The sequence below is a fragment of the Sceloporus occidentalis genome, unplaced genomic scaffold (genome assembly GCF_023333645.1).
Source record: "Sceloporus occidentalis isolate IW3139 unplaced genomic scaffold, rSceOcc1.0.p SCAF_76, whole genome shotgun sequence".
NCBI classification, from domain to species: Eukaryota; Metazoa; Chordata; class Lepidosauria; order Squamata; family Phrynosomatidae; genus Sceloporus; species Sceloporus occidentalis.
This window is the reverse complement of record NW_028317056.1, coordinates 2,387,738-2,408,482: the sequence shown is the minus strand read 5'-3', so window position 1 is coordinate 2,408,482 and position 20,745 is coordinate 2,387,738. Positions and strand designations below refer to the sequence as shown.

General features: G+C 49.6%; 1 protein-coding gene across 1 annotated transcript; it reads right to left on the bottom strand.

Annotated features, from left to right (window-relative positions):
• Window positions 1-1,510: 1,510 nt before the first annotated feature.
• Window positions 1,511-18,918, bottom strand: LOC149285763 (lethal(2) giant larvae protein homolog 1-like). Its single transcript, XM_089494840.1, has 22 exons — window positions 18,838-18,918; window positions 13,726-13,823; window positions 10,643-10,724; window positions 10,322-10,452; window positions 9,170-9,328; window positions 8,776-8,938; window positions 8,235-8,370; window positions 7,608-7,662; window positions 7,357-7,511; window positions 6,990-7,207; window positions 6,808-6,875; window positions 6,036-6,189; window positions 5,553-5,657; window positions 5,151-5,443; window positions 4,633-4,786; window positions 4,276-4,429; window positions 3,866-4,149; window positions 3,355-3,619; window positions 2,681-2,795; window positions 2,442-2,530; window positions 2,068-2,188; window positions 1,511-1,586 (listed from the first exon to the last, which is right to left on the bottom strand). The coding sequence occupies exons 1-22, from the start codon at window positions 18,916-18,918 to the stop codon at window positions 1,511-1,513; spliced, it is 3,156 nt and encodes a 1,051-aa protein (XP_089350966.1).
• Between the last annotated feature and the right edge of the window lie 1,827 nt (window positions 18,919-20,745).

The following is a 20,745-nucleotide window of genomic DNA, read 5'->3' as shown; positions in this document are numbered from 1 at the left end:
TTCTTCGAAGATAAAGTCGTCGCGGTTAGAGAAATAACTCCAGCTGCAATCGTTTCCACGCACAAAAAAAAAGAGCGGTACCAAAAAAAGCAGCCTTCGAAACGGAGGCAAAAAAGGTACAAAAATATTTCTAAAATGTATCGTGGTTACAAAAAAAAAAAAGTTTAACCCCTGAGGTGCTGCAGGGGTCAGTTAGTCTATGGGATGTGCAGTGAAACGTCGCCCGGGGCAGGGCGGCCCATGCGCGCCTGGTGAAACAGGATCGGCATCGCCCATTACCGCTTGCAGTGCATTGTGGGAGTTGTAGTTCGTTGAGAACCAGAGACTCGCAGGCTGCGTAAATGTGATTTAAGTCAGGTTTTAGGGCGCAGTCAGAGAATATAACGGCCCCTATGACACGCTTGTTAGCAGGCGTCACATTATTGCAGGGTTAACGGTTTTAACCCTTTCTTGCTCCGGCTGCAGGAAAGGCGATTATTGAATCTAAATTATAAAGCAGCTGGTCCTTCATCCACAGCGTATCTTCCACTATGAACTGAAATGGAGCGTAAAGAGTCCTGCGCGAAACGCATATCCAGAATTATATCCAGGACAGATGTCCCCAGACTAAGAATGGGGCAAGAAGACCGTTCATACCCCACTTTATGGAAAAGATGGGCTCAAAATCAAAGAATTATTTATAATCTGGCTCCATGCAACTCCCATTCCGGCTGAAAATGATCGCATTTGACGTTCTATAGCCTGGTGGTTTCTGACCACGGCCAACCCAGGACTAAAGGGGTTAAAAAGCATCCATATCCCCCCCCCCCTTGTCTGACATGAAGTTTCTAAAACTCTTAGGAGAGGGGGAAAAAAAAAAAAAAAAAAAAAAAGAACCTTAAACTTGTGTTGTTTCACCCCAAAGGCACTCCAGGAAACTGTAACCCCCCTAACCCCAGGTCGCAGCGCCAATAGGCAGAAAGTTCTTATTAATAACCCCCAGTGTTCGGGGGGGGGGGGGGGGGGGAGATGGGATGCCCGCAGATGTCGGTTCAGAGTCAAGGCGACGGGACAATTCCCGGGAGTATTATCCATGTCGGCTCCAAACCCAATAATCCATTTACTGGCTGGCAAGAAAAGGGGGTCGGATCCAACAACACACCTGAGGAAACAAAGGACCGACTCCAGGGCAGCAGATCTCTTCACAGTAAAAGCATCCGGGTCTAACTTTGTCTTAGCGCTGGGGGTCCCGCGGTGCCCTCGTCTTCAGTTTAGGGGGACCCGATAGAACGAACGTTTGGGGCAGAACAGAAGGATGCGCCCTCGGGTTAATCTTCCGCTAACAGCAAGGCGCTCAGTGAAGGCGAACGCGTGTGAAGCCGATCCTCGGGGGAACACGGATGTCCGACAGGCCGGCTCCTGCACGGGGGGAAAAAAGAAAAGAAACGTTAACGGCCGCAGCCGGTCTCTGGATTAAAATCAGATACAAGATTAGCAATTCCCCCAGAGCCGATCGCTTTGATCACCGACCTCATTTAATGAGAATGTCCGGGGACCGCGGGTCTTCTGCAGAATTCTTAATGTTCTTCTCACATTCTTCGGTTACTCTGCAAGAAAAAGGAAAACAAACATTATTTTGTCCAGAGCCCCCCCGATACACCATGCGCAGCCTGCAGCCGTGGACCTTTAAAGCCAGCCGGGCCTCAGCCGTCCTCTAACTGGGGGGGGTCAGATTATAGAAATTTATTTCGCGTTCATGTAATAAATACAAGGATCTTGGGCGTAACGTCTCGCTCTCCACGAGGGGGAGCCAATAACCCACTAAATGCCGGCAAAAACTTTTGGCAAAAGCGTTCGTGAAGCAGATTACAGATTAAAAGCGACAGATGGGATTAACCGATAACAAACCTCAAAGTGGGTTTATTAAATCAGGCTAAAGAGTCTGGAATGGGAGGAAATTTAGTGCAATATTCCGGACACTAAGTTAGTGTAGAAATTCCTGAGTTTCCTCAATATTGGAGTAATAAAAGCCGCAGGTCAGAATTAATTCATAAAGATAGAAGCTCAAGAACGCGAGATGTTCCTCACCCCAGAATGTCCCTCACGTCCTCCACGGTGATGTCTCCCGTAGTGTCCAGGGTCGTATCCGTACTGTTCAAGGGAGAGTCGAGAGGGGAAGGCGACAGCGCCATGCGTTCACTCGCGTACCCTGAGTGAGGAGGGCAGAGGACACTTAGAAAGGAGACCGGTTGGGACACAGCAGAAGAAGACATTACAGAAGCCCCCATGGCCGAGGACAAACTAAAGAACGCATTGGGGCAGCCGGTTCTTCCAACTGTCTATTTAACAATGATGGATTCCAGAAGAGAACACTCAGTGCTATTAAGTGTGAGTGGTAGTCGGTTAGGTCCCCTTGCTCCCAGTCATTTGGGGATAATCTACAGCATTGATTTCAGACTCACCATCTGGAGCGAGCTGGGTCCCATCCGGCTCCCTTGTTATGTGCGTCCCATTGGCCTGGTTGGTTTTGGGTGACCCGGCGCCTTTAGTGCTGAAATGAAACGAAGACGATTGTTACGGTCAAAACGAACGCAGAAAGATGTTTTCTCAATGATCGCGTATGACCAGCAAGGAAAAAAAAACACAAAAAAAACCCCCATCATTCAAGATGGCGGGATTCGGATGCTCCCCTTCTCCTTACCCAAGAGGAACTGGGTCATGCGGCCTTTCAAACTCCACCAGGCAGACCGGCTCGGTGATGTTCTTCGCACTGAGTGAGAATCGTTCGAACTCCGAGGGCGAGATCAAGTAAAACCCTGGAGAAGAGAGATAGACGACTGGTTAGACGCAGAACGAATCCAGGGAGGACATGGTTAAGCTTTTAAGCTTTTGTATCGGGGTGAAATTAAACTCCTGACCACGTTTGAGCTAAAAAGCGAAGCTGCACCGAGTTGGTCTGCAAAATACGTCTTAGAATCTCAGCAGCAGTACACTCCCATTGCGTTAAAGCTTAAATCTTTGGAGACGGAGCATGGTTGGGTCTCTCAGTATTAGAGCAAGCTCAGCGAGAGTTAAAAATCGTAGGGTCCAGGGGAGATTAGTGAATATCCAACGTCGTCATCTAAAGAGCGGCGAAGGCCAAGCAACAAGATGTTTGGAAACAGACCCTGCCAAGTCTTGGTGGGCTTCGGTTCCAACATAAAGAGAGAGATCTCATCGCCGAGGTCCATCGGGACAGCAAGGGGGAAGGCGTGGACGGATATTAAGTTTCTTCCAAGGAATAGTTATGTCAAATCACGCTCCGTGGATTCAATATGGAGCACAAACAGATGTATGGACACGGAGAACACGCAGAGCGGCTTTTGTGCGCCTCACCTTGACCGTATTTCGTGAAGACGCACGACGCGATGCCGCTGATGTCCTCCTTGCGGACGCAGTCGTAGCGGACCTGCGGCCGGAGCCCCGGGATGCTGAAGACGTGGATGTCCCCCAGGTTGGTCAGACACGCCAGGCAGTTCTCGGAGTAATCGTCGGACGCGCAGCTGGGGAAGTTGGCGAGGGCCACTTTCCGTACTCGGCAGCCCTCGTGCGCCGTCAGCTTGAATTTGGTTTTGGCGCTGATTTTGGGCAACGTGAACACCTGTTCAAAATAAAACACACTACCATTAATCAGGAGAACCTCAAAAAAAAAAAACACAAAGAGCAATTCCAACGCTAAAGGGATCTGTTTTGGTTACAAAAATGAAGTTGGCACTGAACACTATCCAGCAGCACCAACGTTCCTTACGCCAACCAGTTTAAGGTAGAGCTAGACCACAACGTCGTACAAGATTCATTCGGGTCTTTGTTACTAAGCTTAATGCGTTGGCCAGACCTCAAAACTCACCTTAAACTGCTCCTCTGAGGCGATCAGCACGGAGTGCGTGCCCTGCATGTCAGGGGCTTTCGCTAGGTCACGGGACACCTCGTAAGGCTCTGGGAGGGGGTTCCCTCGCCCGTCCAGCACGCCTATGGACACGACAGGCGCCCTGTGCATGAGCTGGATCTCCTTCCCCAGGACAGCCTCCGCGCAGCGCTCGGAAAACTTCTCCCTGGACGGCACCTCCAGGGCATACGCGAACACAGAGCCGGAGTTTGTGCCAGCCCACAGAGTGGGACCGTGGTGGATGGCTGGGCAGAGAGACGGTCAGCGGTTATTAATGAGAGAGATAAGAATATAGGAGACGCTCAGAACGAGCCAAGGCAAATATTTTTTAGAAGTACATTCCTCCACCCCGGCCCCGATCAGCCACGTACCGTCCCGGAGGAAAGTGTCGGCAAAATACAAGCAGCGCACAACACCGGACAAAGAGTCGTCGGCAGATCGTGCCTCAATCCTCCGCTGGACAGGAGTCACTTCAAGATCGTGGGGTCCGGGCTGCTCGGCAAGGTGAGCGTTGGCCTCCTGCAGCTGGAGAAGAAAGACAGAGGTTATCGGCGAGGACAGGAATGGAGGAAAACAGACACAGCACATCAGGATCATCAACTCATTGTAGGGGCAAAATTGGGGAGAAACCCCTCCAGAACATTCAGCCTGAAGCTACCCCAAGAACCAAATATATAGAGGCAACTTTATATACCACCAGCCCTACCGAGAGACAATTCTGTCCATACCTTGCTAGCCGGGCTGGCAGTTTGCGGTCTCTTCTTGCCGGACACCCTGCTTTTCCTTATTCTGCGGAATGACTGTCTGAGAGACTTCTTCAGAGACTTGACCCGGGACAAGGGACCTTCCATAGCCAGAGAATCATTTGGATGCAGCGTGCACCTGGGGTCAAGAAGGGGGAAAAAAAAAAAAAATTGAGACAGCCTGCCACCCCAAACCACGGACGACGGCGCCATCAGAGTAGGACGCCGATAAGTACTGGCATTGTATGGTATATCACAAGAAGCCACTCCAACAGGGATCAGCGGGGCAAACGGGGCAGATCATCAGGCTGCTTGGATTCTTTTCATTAATGTATTGGATTAGACAGGAGTTGGAATGGAGAAGATCCAAAAGTGATTCACAGAACATTCAGCCACCGCACAAAAATAATCTCCGAGCACAGAGGTGGAAAGGGTTGGCGGGATTCAGATTTCTGCCCTTACGCGTTAGTTGGAAACGACATCATAAACAAGAATGCCGTCACCTTGTGAGCACGGGACTCCGTCTGTGATAATCGAAGAGGCCGAAGCCGTGGCTGGTCCCGAAAGCCACGAGACTCCACTCCGAGTGTAAGGACACGGCGGTGACCGCAGCCGGCGGCACGCACTGCACCAGAAGGGTGGTCTGGAAGCCAGGTGGGAAGAAGAGGGAGCCGTTCCGCGGAGTCAGCTTGTCGTGGCCTTTCCACGTGAAGCCTTCGCGATCCTGCAAGAGGTCCACGGCTGCCACGCTAATCACATGCTCCGATTTCTCGTCACTCAGATCCATCACGAGAACCTGAAAAGGTGGCAAGAGGGGGCATTAAACCGCAATCCGATCAACGGACCGCCTCGGGACAGAACCTGCCCCCAAAAAAGAAGAAAGCAAGACATTTAAAGGCAATTACCTGTCCGGCGGTACCCGCCACCACCATCTTCCCGCTGTACTTGCAGAGCGCGATTTTCTGTATCCCCAGACGCGGGTCATCGCTGTACGGATCGAAGCATCCCACCTGCATAAGGAGCCACAAACACACGATACAACTCATTACGTGGATGGAAACATCCCTGCGCCGTTGAATTAAAATCACTGACCTTGACGTGAATTTCTTTCAAACTTTTATTTATTTATTTATTTTTTTGGTCTACCAGCTATATAAAAGGTCAAATTAAATAAATATATAACATTTTTATTTTTTTATGGGATGAAAGTTAAAGGAAGGATTTAAGATTCAATGAGGACATCCTGCATCGTTGCCAAAGTCTGAAATATTTCATGCAGGACACGGGGTGGATGCGGTCCCATGTCATGCGGCTTGAGGAACGTGTACCTCCCCCCTTACCCCCACCGGAAGACCCTCTCTCCCTGCCCGCGAGGCTCGTGGGTTTACCTTTCGGAAAGGAGGCCAGTCCTCATCGTTGCTCTGATTTAAACTCTCGTTGTGGTCGCAGTCCGTCTGAAAAATTCCTGCCGTCGGCACTCGGTACAAAGGCTTCAGAGCAACGCCGGAGGCGTCCCAGAACCGCACGGTGCCGTCTTCATGGCTGAAAAGAGAGTTCATTATATTTTTTTTTAGAGAGCCTCACGGGATCTTATTAGAGGTTTACGTGAAACGACTTGCATTTCTCGAACCATTACAGCATCTCCCGGCTTACATGGAATGGATATGTAGACACGTGAAAGGCATCACGTTACCGGTTACCTGCGAGAGGTGGAGCGGCCGGGCCGGAGCTGGCTGCGGAGGGACACACAATAGCCTGCAGGCTCGTTGGATGAGGGGGAGTGCGGCGGTTCCTCTCCCCCGCACATCTGGAGCCCGTCGCCCCCCCAGACCCTGAACTCCAACAACAGCCTCCTACTTCTGCCAAATTAAACAGGAGGGGAACCGGCCCCACACAGCGAGGGAGAGCCTCGCTACTCCTCTAAACCTCCGAAGAGCATCCCATTGCTTAAACCATTACAGCTGCTCGAAAGCACGCAGAGGAGCGAGCGGCCTCCTAAGACTCTGCGCTCGGCCGACAGAGCACAAAGCAAACGGCCGTAAAAGTCCACGTGAGTCAGCACTAGGCACGCACTTGGGTAAAGTGTCTCTATTCGGGTTAATACAGTTTAGTAAAGTTGAGGTTCGAGTCGAAGGGTTAAATGTTGAAAATCTCACTTACCCGGTGAGAAGCAGCCCTCTCTGCGACGGCTCCTCCGCAAGGCTTCTCCCACCATCTATTGGCCACCTCTTGGGGGGGAAAAAGAAGGCAGAATGCATTTAGTTCTTCAAAAAATTTTTTTGCCATTTCGTGGCATCGAGTTAAAACCCAACGCGCCTGAATTCCGGCGGAAAGGTTCTCACCGCAGACGACAGCCGGGGGTTCTGCTGCTCGCCGGCGCTGATTATTCTTTCCCACAGCTTCAGCGTCACGTTGGAGATGTGATAGGAGCAGGTGATGGCCGAGGAGTGGAGAGGAGCCAGGTACGGGGCGGGAATGGTGGGCCAGCCAGGAGTCAGCAAGTCAATGACTACCAACTCTTCCTCCACCAAGACCACCAGAGCGGAGGGATCGTCCTGGCCTGCAGGACACAAAAACAGCGAGGAGTCAGCCAAAGGCGACAATAACAAGATGGAGGGGGACGGGCGCTGTTACACCCCATACAAAGTTTATATATTAACATTATGGGGCAAAAATCTACAAAAAAAAAAAAAAAAAAAAGACACGCACCGTCTTCAGTCTTGACCGGACATACTGTGAAGAAGTCGATGACGCGAGACGTGAAGTCGAAGGTGACCAAGTTCTTCCCCTGCAGGACGGTGACGCAGTGTCTGTCGCCATAGCTGGCCCGCGGCATCCCGCCGCTAAATATAATGAAGTGATTCCTGAAACAGTGAAGACGGTAAGATTCCGAGAGCCCTGCTACCAGAGCGCAAACCTTAGGGTTTGACAGAAGCGGAATTAAAAAAACAAGAACATACCCGGAACTGCTGGATTTCCACTGAATTTTATTGATGGCTTTGCACGGAAACGGGCCTGAAAGAGTTAGAAGAAGAAAAAAAATGTAAATGCCAGCATTAGACACTCAAGATATTATACAAATAAAAAAAAAAAAGTTCCTGTATGAATGTAAAAAAAATTATAAAAAAAAAAAACAAAAACAAAAAAAAAAAACAGGCCAAGTGTCCGAGATTTACACCAATATTTTAAGGAATTTGGGTCATCCCCACCTAAAATAAACATTTTCTATAAATGGTGAGGGGGGGTGTGGAAGGTCTCGTGTTACAGGCGGAACATTAATCAGTACAATGTACACGGGCTAAAAATGCATTACGGTGTCGGATTTCACCCCAGGTGACCGCAGAGGCCGGTGACGGAATTAAACGTTCAGCCGAACCGCTAGGTATCATTTACTTATTAGAAGCTGCCTAAGTAAACAAACACCGTATCCGAACGGGATCTGAAAGGCTTGAAAGCCCAGGACGTTAACAGCCGAGAGGGAAAAGAACACGAAAGCTCTCCTGTAAATCTTCCATAGAGAATGGTAGACAAATGGAACAGCCTCCCAGCAGAAGTGGTAGAGGGTATTACACAGGGTCCGAACTCACCGTAGGGGATTGTCGAGGTGCTCGCCTGCGTTGTGACCGAGGAGCTAGCGCTCGCTTCCCACACCATGTACCCGCCGTCACTGTGAGAGCTGATGAAGGATTTCCCACCACGTTCCCAATAAATACTTTCCATTTGCTGCAACCGACACAAAAACACGGTCAACCGGGATGTATAAAATAATCTATACATAGATTAAAAAAAAAAAAGGGAGGTTCTAAATCGGGCTCATATATATATATATATATATATATATATATATATATATATATATATATATATATATATATATATATATATATATATACACATATATATATATATATACACACATATATACACACACACACACACACACAGCGTGGCACGCAAAGTACTAAAAAAAAACCCAAAAAACTAATTTGCATGTAAGGCCATACAGCGATTCTATCGCAAACACCATGAAGGTGACCAATCACAGACAGCCGTTCACTTTAGGTGTAACTAGTTTCTCCGACCCAAAACGGACGCAAGAGCCGTAGACCAAAAGGGGGTTCAAGTCACCTGATTGCCCAGGAAGAGATGCAAGACTTTGCGGGTCTCGCACTCCCACCAAACCACAAGTCCCCGGCTGTAACCGATCAGGATCTGGCCGCGGCGCTCCGGGTGTTCCTGCAGAGACTCTACGGGGCCCAAAGCCTTTCCGCAGCGGTGCTCTTCCGGAATACTGCAAAAAAATAAAAATAAGAAATAATAATATAAATATATATTAAATAAAAAAAATATATATATTTATATTATATGAATTTAAAAAAATTGGGCATTATTCAGAGTGATGACAATCATGTATCATCTACTACAGCAAGGGTTAATTCACAAAGGCTAAGGATACGTATCCTAGACGGCTGCACCACGAGACGGTAAGTATAGATTACCGGAAAGCGCCGTCTCCCCTCACCTCTGTAAGACCTCATCGGGAAGCAGCGTCCGCTCCTCCAGTAACGTCAGACTCGGGATTTGGAGGAAGTAAACCCCGCCGCCTTCCGTCCCGAGGCAGGCCACATCGCACGCGGCGTTCACCAGGATCACGGTCACTCGGGAGATACTGGGGGGCGAGCTGGAAAAAAAAAAAAAAAAAAAAAAGACGTCGCGGTCAGAGGGAGGCCGAACAAACCAAAGGCAGAAAACCGGTAAGATGGTCATCCTCAGTTTACTAACGAGTCAAATCACCAAGCAGCCTCCTGGCACCACCGAGAGCCTCTCTCCCCCCGCCACCACCTGGCACCGCCGAGAGCCTCTCTCCCCCCGCCACCACCGAGAGCCTCTCTCTCCCCGCCACCACCTGGCACTGCCGAGAGCCTCTCTCCCCCCGCCACCGCCTGGCACCGCCGAGAGCCTCTCTCCCCCCGCCACCGCCTGGCACCGCCGAGAGCCTCTCTCCCCCCGCCACCGCCGAGAGCCTCTCTCTCCCCGCCACCACCTGGCACCGCCGAGAGCCTCTCTCCCCCCGCCACCAGCGTGAGCCTCATTTACCCCTCACGCTTGTAATTGACCTCCAACCCATGACAGGGGCCACCTGTACCGAATCGCATTGCCCACAGAGCGGAGGTTTCGGGCATCCTTGTAGATTACAAATGACCAGACAGGGGATTTATCAGATCTACCCGGATCCATTCTAATCCCCTTCCAAGCAAACCGATCAGCCAATCAGGATGTAGAGTCCAGAAGCAGAATATGAATACCGTCCCAGGTTAACGAAACTCATTTAAATAACACGGGTCGTATTTATCACTGAAGAAAATCCAGACCATTTATGGAGCGAGTAAAACAAGAACTGCAACCTTAACATATTGTACTTATTTTAGGAAGTCTAAGACAGAAACAGTTTATGAGAGAACGGATTAATACCTATTTTTGGCTAACTAGACCTCATATCTTAGCTCGTTCCGGACCAAAGTTCTAGATTTAGAGAAATTTGTGGCAGGTTCCTGCCAATAAACACGGGCCACGGCGTCTGGGAATAATGTTGGGGTATCTGGGATGGACTACTACCCCCCAGCCCCCCCCCCAAATAAACAAGCGTGAGAGAGAAGAGAGGCAGTTTGAGTACTTAGCGCAGTCGAACCCTGGCCGGCCGGGCAGCGTGAAGCTCAGAGTCTCCTCCAGGTGAGTGCAGCCGTCCTTCTGCTGAAGCTCCCACAGGTGCAGCGTGTTATCATCCAAGAGGGTAATGAGCCGGCCCTAGAGGACAGCAGGGGGGACAAGTCAGCTCATGGGAAGCAAAGCATCGTCCCATCTTGAGTGTAAATGACAAGAGATTTCAGCTCAAAAAAAAAAAAAAAAAAAAAAAGTTCTTGATCTATACACGCCAGCAAATAAAGAAAATGTATAGATCGACTGGAAAGAGCTTGCGGATGGGATAGATGCCTACCTGTCCCGGCAGAAAGTGCATTTGGGTGACGGTGGCCATGTCTTTGTGCAGACCCGTGAACTCCACTCCTGGGGTGCCATATCTGTAAAGGTCAGAGGTCAAGGAAAACATACAATGGCGTCGGGAACAAAAGCCACAGAGGTAGTCTGTTAAAGCACCCCGCGTGTCCCCCCAATTCTCTTTCTACATTCATGAGGCGTGTTTAGATCCCGTGGTCCTTAAGCAACACAGATGCGGAGCAGGAGCATGTCTTTTTTTAATCAGCGGTCTATCCCTTTAAATCGCTCTTCGGAAAGCCAGGAGTTAAATTTACACTCCAAACGCCTGAGATTTAACGTGGCCAGGAATGGCGTGGGAGGGAGGTCGCCCGTTTACACGGAGAGGCTCGTCCAAATATTTACATCATGAACACGGACTCTCGGAGAACTCTAATAGAACTCCGCACACAGACCCACGAGTACCGGTTCCGACCCGGAATCCCCGCCCGCGCCTCGGATCATTAAACCGCAGAGCTTACTATTATCCGAAATAAACGGCAAACCCGAGATCCCGACGGAAAACCTTTGTATAAAACCCATAATTTCCCCGCATTTTAATGTATTATTTATACACGGCGCAGGAGGACAGGTGTCAACAGTGTAGCTGTCAGCACAAGTGGATGAAAGGGAATAGAGAGTGCGTGCGCTCCGCCGCTGTGCCTTTAAAGCCCACCGCCTTACCCGTTACCATGACTACAGGACCTTTAAAGTTAACGAGGAAACCCAAGCACATGACAGGCTGGCCCACCCCCACCCAGCAATCTAAAAGGGACTCCGGCAAAGTATTAAAAACCTCCGGAGCCGGCAGTCAGGCTCTCCTCTGCCGTTATCGGAATGCGTTTGAATAATTCGGAGCGTTCCTACGACTAATTTATTTATTTTTTCTTTATCCCACCAAGATGTATTTTTTTATTTAACCAAATGTAACACTTGTTCTGTAAGAGGAACGAGGTTCAAACATGTTTATGTTAGACGGGCTTCCAAAGTCCTCTCCTAGACCGAGCGTGTAGGAGGCGTGAGTAACGATTACTCACTCGGTGCGATGCTCTGCAAGCCGCTGCGGGCTTCAAAGCGTTAATCTAAACGCGTCCTTACGATTGGGTCAGAGCGGCGCTAAGGTAATAAAACCCTCGAAGTGTTAAACCCCAGAGGTCTCGTGTCATTGGGATACAGATTAATGGGGGGGGGGGGCAGCGGGAGGAAGAGCCGGTGCGGCCCCGCAGAGCCATCAGGGGCCGATACAGATCTGACTCACTGTCAGACCCAGCTGCAGACATACAATAACCCATTGTGAGGGGCACGGACTTCTCAATGCCCCGACACGGGGCGGAATACTGACCTGTACATCCCCCCGAGCCGGGGCAGCTGTTGTCTGTAGATTGGCAGAATACAGAGTGCGGCCACCCAGCCGCCGAGCAGGGTTATAATGGAAATAGCCGCACCATAAAGACAAGTGACCCACAGGAAAACCCTTGAATCATGTAAAGTGACTAAATTGTTAAAAACAAATAAAAGCTACAGTTAAGAACTCCAACAATTTTTTTTTATTATTATTTTAAAAAATATATAAAAAAAATTTGTAACCATCTGCACCGGGAGTTGGGGATCTGTAACCACCAGAAGGCTGCGACTCCCAATAACAGCCCTTCCATGGGGCACATCGGTATAAACAAGTGAATACTGCCCTGTGCCAATAAACACGGTTCATTTACCCCCAAAAGGTATTCGACGGAGGCCCCCAGACAGCGTGCTGCCACCACCGGGCAAAGAAATTCCCTCTGTCCCCTGCTGGCTGCCTGCGCAAGCGCCGCCATGGCAACCGGCGCACCAAGGGGCCCCACCTTCCATCCCTTGTGTTTCAATAGAGAGAAGCTATTCAGGGGGAACGTTGCTCAGAGACCGTTAAATCCCCCCTCCCCCCCTACTGGGATCTGCTGCCCAATCCGTGGCATTTTCCCCCGACCGAGCCACGCAGCCAATAAGAGCGAGTCGCTGGCAGAGGTGGAACAAGGGGTTAAAAGCCAGCTCCCAACGCTGTTGGCTTATTTCTAGTATCAGATTAAAAATACGTTTTAAAAAATATTGCTGAGTTTTCTTTTCGGGGTTCTCGCTCTGTTATCTGAGCCCCGATCGACAAACCCCCCCCCCCCCCGACTCCTTACGATACTGCCTGTGGGGAACATTAGAATGGCTTGGTCCTAATCACCCAGCCGGACTCTCTGACTAAAGAAAGTCTATGGAGGAACGGACTTCATTAGCATTGCCGTAAAGCATCAAACTAATTCTGAGAAGCCTTATTGGGGGTTTCGTACACAGGTGAGGACCCTGAAACAAACGCAGCGTGGCTTAAAAGACCCATTCAGCACAGAAGCAGTTAAAAGTACTCGGCCATGTTAAACCATGCAGGTGGCAGAGCAACCAGACACTGAAACCCTGAACCATGCATTAGCTATAGTTATTATAAGGAGGTTATTATTCTTTTACTAGGAGAAAGGGTTAAGTATCCTTCCTGCCCTTCCCTGGAGTATCTCACTCTTCCCGGGAAAATTAAGGTGCGGCCATTGTTCAGGCCCCTCCCCCGCCGCTAATTACCCATGAAACCAGAGAAGAATCACAGGTTTCGGTAAATTACCCTACAAATAAACTTCGGAGGAAAAGAGGGGAACGGAGCATAAAAAAAGCATCAGTAACTGGGACGGCAAACCAGTACAGGTGCTGGGGGGTGGGGGGGGAGGAGGAGGCGGAGGGGGGGGTACAACCGATTTCTGGCGTCGCTCCATCCTGAGCTTGCGCAACGCGCACCTTGCAGCTGTATATGGTGTAAAAGATTAAAGCCCGGTATCACCCTTAGCAACTTGATCCATACATTATGCAACAGAATGCATTGTAAACACCTGGTTTACATAGAAGGCTTTATGTCGCGGGCAATACATTCACCGCTTGCAGGCGGCCTGCTTCACAAATCGAAGCCATGATGCTGGTGTTAGCTGGGGATGATGGGAGATGTAGTCCAAGTTTTGATCCATACGCCGGTAAAAAGGATACATTTTAACCGCTCCTGATTTCGCTCCGATGGCCATGATTTTGAGGAGTGGGTCGAAGGCGAGGGAGCTGGGCTGGTTGGGGAATCCATGTTCCACGGTCTGCAGGGGAAGGAGAAAAAGAAATCGTTAGACACCATAAGGATCGTCTCTCTCGCGTCGAGATGAGCCTGGTACCTCCGCGCTTAGTATGGTTTCACTCCCTATCTTCTAAATCAGAGTTAGGAGTGGGAGTATTTGGGGAGGGAAACCCGGCTCTGGTGCTTTTATCCTCTTCAGGCATCTGAAAGAATTCCACATTCTTATGATGGAAATAAAAGGGAAAGGAGAGAAAAAAATGCTGATAACGGAGAACGGGGACAGCCTGCGCATGGGCTGAGATTCTAGCAGCCTTTATACTGTCTGTTCACAAAACAATATACAGAGGTCTGCCCAATATGAAGACACCGCTGGGAGGTTAGACCGGGGGGGGGGGGGGGGGGGAAATAACACCACTGCACCATAAACAGCAACAACCCCTCCAGCACTGTATACAACAGCAACCCCCACCCCCCCACAACCTGATCAGTCACCATTCACAAAAACCTGGTTTTATCTCATTTTGCTCCAATAAACTCCCTTTATCTGCAGACCTGGAGCCACCGGTGCTGTCAGTCATGTGATATTTTGGGTGACTTTCCCGGCTCAAACACCGCACTGAGCTGATGCTTATAAAGTCCGTTCCTCCATAGACTTTCATTAGTCAGCGAGTCTGCCTGGGTTATTAAGACCGAGTCATTCTATTGTTTCCGCATCCCACCCAGTTATCCTTAAAAGAAGAGCAGTGACCATTTGAATGATCTGCTTTCCCGTTGTTCACCAAACTCTTCTCCGGGCCCGCGGAGCCCATCCTCGAGTCACCCCGGGTGAGTAAGATTTTGGGAGCTTCCAAGCTTCTCAACTCAAGACAAAAGCGAGGTGTCAAACGTTCTCTACAACAGGAAGTTCTTGGCAAACTGAGACCACCGAAAAACCAGAGATCACGCTACTTTCTTAAAAGCGAACACCCAGGAGATCCCGGTAACCGCCCGGCACATCTGGACAGGTCACGTTTCCAGCCCCAAAACACAAGAAAACAATCCCTCCCGAAATCCGAAGCCGTAAAGGGTCAGAGCCAGGCGACTCTCTAAACGAAACATATGTTTTTTTTAAAAGCCATATCGCAGGGCGTATGGAGGATCTGGGCCGCTGCGTCCCGTCAGGGGAGGTTCGTAAACATGCGCGGGGGGGGGGGGGGAATAAGCGAATCCTTTAAGGTGCGGGTTGGCCGGCGCTCGCCCCTCGCTCGGTGAGATCATATCGCAGCTGCATCCGGTCTGAATCAATTATCTCTCCAAGAATCTGATTCTAATTACAGCAAAGTCAGAGCGTCCAGCTAATCCCACCATGCGCAGCGGCCAAAGGATACGAAATACTGGGGGGGGCGATGTCTGAGCGCGGACGCCATTCCCCACGTGCGACCAAAATACGATTGCCCCCCCCTTGCAACACAATACATATAAATGTAACAGTCCAGCCTTTACATATATGCTGCGGATGCAGACGTTAAAGGGACGCTCCAGCCAATCACAAGCACTGTAACTTTTAAATATTCATGGTGCCCCCCCCCTTGTAAACGCATTCTGTAGAATCCCCCCCCCCCCCCATCAGCTATATAATATCCAGAAGATGTTGTATATATATTTTTTAAAGCTGGGTCGTAAGCGGATTTACTGCTTGGTGAGGACGACGCGTTCCCGATTTGCTTTCGTGCGTCGCCGTCTGGATAAAAATCACCCCATTGGGGAATATTTCTAGTAATCCGTTCCCCCGAGACGCTCCATGCGCGGCGCGATCAGTAATGACGCCTCCCGGATCACCAAGAGAACCCGGCACGAGAAACGCGCTCTATGAAAACGCTCGCAAACCGTCACCAAACGCCACGTACGACGCGTTACACGTAATCAGTCACACGAACACGCGCTCCCATGGTGCAGAGGAACACGCAGGGACTGCAGCCCCCCGCTCACCGGCTTCAGGGGTCTTTGTAGGACTCCTTTTTATAAGGAACGACCATTACTGTGCGAGTATTCGAAATTCATCCGCAACTACGTCTCGGGGTAAAATAGAAGCCAAGGAACTGTCACAACGCGACCTGGTTTGGGAGACAATTTAATTCGTTTTCCCGGAAAGCGTTCAAAATAAATAAATATAAAAAAATGAAAAAAAAAGTTCCCCCATCACGGGGCGTTTATCCGCAGATTTCCCCCGACAAGCAAAAAAGTAATTGGAAGAGGGGGAGGGGGCGCGGGATATTTAGGGCCAACTATTGTTCCCACAAAAGATCTAATCCAGGGCTGCAGAGAAAGGGGTCTTTTGTCCTCAAAAAAAAAAAAAAAAAAAGCGGAGGGCACACAATACGGTGAAGAGGCGATGGGGGAGGAGGGGGACCGCCGAAGAACTGGAGGAAGAGGAGGAGGAGATCACAGAGATGTGACCACAATGGTACCCAAGGAGGAAGCAGGGCAGCCCCATCCGGAAAACTTTACCCCCGCTCCACAAACTGGGGCAATTATGAAGTTATTTGGGTTACGGAACAGAAAGAGGCCAGCGGAGAGTTATGGGGAGTGATACGTAATCCAAATTGTGATGTCACCACGAGATTTCATGACATCACATTAATCTGCTGGGGCGGATGTTACCACGGAGACCTCTGGAACCCTTTTAAACACCCCCCCCCCCCAACACAGATGTTCTAAGGAGCTACAGAGGGAATTAAGAACACATGCTGAGGAAGGACAGGTTCGGGATCACCCCCCCCCCCCAAAAAGAAATAATAAAATGAAATAAAATTTAAAAAATATAATAAAAAAAAAAAAAGTTTAACGCTGTGAAGCTGCAGCACTGCGTGTCGCTCCCGGCTCTCACCGGCGGCAGGTAGATAAACATTTACTTTCGCAAGAAGAAAATCTATAAAATGATCAATAAAACCCACAATCTGGTGAATTCCGATCCGCGGCTCCTCGCCACTAAGCCTTTAACCGTTCACACGCCGGAGCAAAGGCCAGCGGGGAGGCAGCAGATGTCCCGACAGAGGGTTCTCAATGATTTAACAGGAAGTGGTGTAATATAATATATCTTATATATATTATATGGGACCCTATAGGGGAGGAAAAACAGATGTTTTATACCAGGGTCCGAACAGCAAGCCCCAGCCAGAAGTTGCCCCTGAGTGGTGGGAGCCGAGGTTCTTCCCGGTTACCTTTACTGGCGCTCCGGCTTATCTCGCTATTTGTTCAGATCAAACAAGGCCCCTCGTGTTTATTTAAGGAGGGCTTCGGGGCAATAAAGCTCAGGTAGAGCCTCGCGGCTGCTCGGTAAACAGTGACGGAGTGTGACTCAGGCGAGTGGCCCTCGCTCCCAAAGTCCAGGGAGTAGGAGGAATCCGCCAGGGGAGGAAGCACGTTCAGGGGAAGCCGTAAGGACCCCCCCCCCCGGTACACGGGGCGAGATGCGGACGGGTACCCCGGAAAACACAGCTCCCTGCATCGGATACTCATCTGGAACTGGAAGGGTTAATTCCCCGGCATGCTTATTCTTCCTTCTGTAATATGACATGATTTGCAGCCTAAACCTGACGGAGTTAATGCTTCCCAGCTGGGGTGGCCGGGGACGGAGGGATGACTTCCAGCTGCCCCCCCTCTCTATTGGCATTCAGCCCCAAACTTTCTATACAAACACCAAGCTGCCCCCCAGCCAAATTTAACCTATTCAGCACTACGCACCGGGCACTTACTGCCCCCTTAAGTGATTACAGCAGAATACTTGCCCTTTAATAGATACGAGCGAACCGCTAAAAGATCCCAAAATAAATCTATAAGATCCTCTTACAGCCCAGAGCAAAGCATGGCACACGGGACATGTATGTACGTATGTATGTATCCGTGTAACACGCGTGCTATACAGAAATATGACAGTTAATAGAGATTGTGGTAAAGAGACCTTATGCCAGCTTATGCCCCACATCTGTCTGACAGCGGGGAACAGAGACACGGATGCCAGGCCGGTTTGCAGCTCGGGGGGCACCGGCCCCCAGTTTGTGGCTCGGGGACATTACCGGGATAATAGAGGGACTTTATCAGAGAACCAGGAAACTTTATACATGTAGAGGTGGAAAACAACCAAGGTACCGGCAGACTGTGCCAGGGTGCCCTCCCTCTGCGGCCGCAGCTCCAACGCCACCAGACGCAGCCTCAGAGGTGCTGGGAACATGCCGGCCGCGCTTAGGGGCCCCTCCGAGGGCCCATTGGGGGGGTGTGATGGAGAAATAAAGTCAGGATTAATGAATTTACAGAAGGAGGAAGAGAAACCAAAACCATTGACTCAAACATAGCAATAAACCGGACCCCTGGCACACACTGCGAGGGGCTCGCATTAAAAGCAGGACCACCAACCGCATCTTCAGGGGTCCCAGATCCCCTCACCCCACCCGAAAGAAAATCCAGCTTCCCACATCTCACCCAGAAAGGTGGCCCCTGACCCAATGATGAAGCTACAACACCCACTGACTCCTAGCACCACGTAAGGGCCCCAGCGGACACCGAGTGCCGAATCTGGGGTATTAGAGTCACCCTAATAGTATTGGGAGACACATTCTAGGTGCCCCATGTTAACATGGGAGCTGAATTAGATCTACCCAACAATAAGGGGGCATCAAGGCAACCACTACACACGGCGGGGGGGGGGGGCACCACATCCTCTAATAAGCACCTGCCCCTAGTGATGGGGGCAATTGCATCGTCAAATAAGAGCCTTCCCCTCGTGATGGGGGCAATTGCATCCTCAAATAAGCCTCACCCCTCAATCAGCCCCTTCGTCTACTAAATACCCCCCCCCCCACCATAACAAGCCCCTTCCTCAAGTAATAGAGGGACCCCCAGACTCACATAAGCCGATTCCTCGTGTAATGGGGCCCTTATAAGCGCCCTTGCCCGCAGAAACCCCACAAGTTTAGGACCCCCACCGCACTCGCCCCTGCTACCTCATCCCGTACTAAGACTTGGGGCCCGACACCCGCGCGACCAGCTGTGGCTCCCACCTTATTAAAAGCAAACAGGTCCTGCTTTATCTTCTCTCTCTGAGGGTCGTTGCCCTGCCGCCGAAAGCGAAACTTCATCATCTTGCCGGTGTCCCGAAGCCCGTGCAGCCGCCGCTCAGCAGCCAACACTCACACAGGCGGCCGGGGAACTTGATCCAGCCCAGGCTTGACTGACACTGCCCGTAGCCAATCAAAAGACAAGCTTCGAGCCCGTCCGTGCCTGCGGATCTTTTAGAAGCTTGGCTACTTCACTATGCCCTGAGCGCATGCGCGATAGAGCGCAGAGGAGTGTGGGATTTGTAGTTCTTCCCACCAAACTGCACTTATTGTTCAGAAATGTGGAATGTGGTGACTATTTTTCTACCAAGAAGTTTATAGTGAATTCTAAAATTAAATTGGTTTTAAAGAACACCCTGAATATACAACTGATACTTAAAGAGTGATAATAAATGGGGTCCATCTCAGGCCGGGGGAGTGGTATTAAGGAGCAGCAAACAGAAATAAAATAAAAAAACTCTAATTAATAGTAGTTAATTTAAAGGCCTTTTGATCTATACATTGTGCTGAAGAACAGGCTACCGAGTACAGGTTATTTTTAATAGAAAAATCAATTTTTTTACGATTTGATTTGTTTATTGAATAATAACCCCCCAGCGCTGTATACAGTAATATAACCCCCAGCGCTGTATACAGTAATATAACCCCCAGCGCTGTATACAGTTATATAACCCCCCAGCGCTGTATACAGTTATATAACCCCCCAGCGCTGTATACAGTAATATAACCCCCAGCGCTGTATACAGTAATATAAACCCCCCAGCACTGTATACAGTAATATAACCCCCAGTGCTGTATACAGTAATTACCCCCCAGCGCTGTATACAGTAATATAACCCCCAGCGCTATATACAGTAATATAACCCCCAGCACTGTATACAGTTATATAACCCCCAGCGCTGTATACAGTAATATAACCCCCAGCACTGTATACAGTAATATACCCCCCCAGCGCTGTATAGAGTAATATAACCCCAGCACTGTATACAGTAATATAACCCCCAGTGCTGTATACAGTAATATAACCCCCAGCGCTGTATACATTAATATAACCCCCAGCGCTATATACAGTAATATAACCCCCCAGTGCTGTATACAGTAATATAACCCCCAGCGCTGTATACAGTAATATAACCCCCAGCACTGTATACAGTAATATAACCCCAGCGCTGTATACAGTAATATAACCCCCCAGCGCTGTATACAGTAATATAACCCCCCAGCGCTGTATACAGTAATATACCCCCCCAGCACTGTATACAGTAATATAACCCCAGCGCTGTATACAGTAATATAACCCCCCAGCGCTGTATACAGTAATATAACCCCCCAGCGCTGTATACAGTAATATAACCCCCAGCGCTGTATACAGTAATATAACCCCCCAGCGCTGTATACAGTAATATAACCCCAGCGCTGTATACAGTAATATAACCCCCAGTGCTGTATACAGTAATATAACCCCCAGCACTGTATACAGTAATATAACCCCCAGCGCTGTATACAGTAATATAACCCCCCCAGCACTGTATACAGTAATAATAACCCCCAGCACTGTATACAGTAATATAACCCCCGAGCGCTGTATACAGGAATAACTCCTGATTGGGTGATTAAGACTGAGCCATTCTATTGTCCCCCACAGGCAGTATAAGGAGTCGCGGTGTTTAGTAGATCGGGGATCAGATAACAGAGCGAGAATCATACAAACGGCTGATATGCAGCTGCCTGAAAAGATTTATATTATGGGGCAAAAACTACAACTGGGGTAAAAAGGAAAACATACATTTATAAATATACACTAAGGCATTGTTTTCACCTATACATTCTGCTGACAATCTATATGTTTAG

Bases quoted from the DNA above. Each gene is read 5' to 3' on its own strand.
- LOC149285763 (XM_089494840.1), bottom strand. From the start codon at position 18,918: ATGATGAAGTTTCGCTTTCGGCGGCAGGGCAACGACCCTCAGAGAGAG. The intron at 7,512-7,607 runs GTATGTTCTTGT...TCACTGTTTCAG, and splicing joins TGGAAATCCAGCAGTTCCGG to GAATCACTTCATTATATTTA. The intron at 1,587-2,067 runs GTGAGGAACATC...TTTTTCTTGCAG, and splicing joins GACGTGAGGGACATTCTGGG to AGTAACCGAAGAATGTGAGA.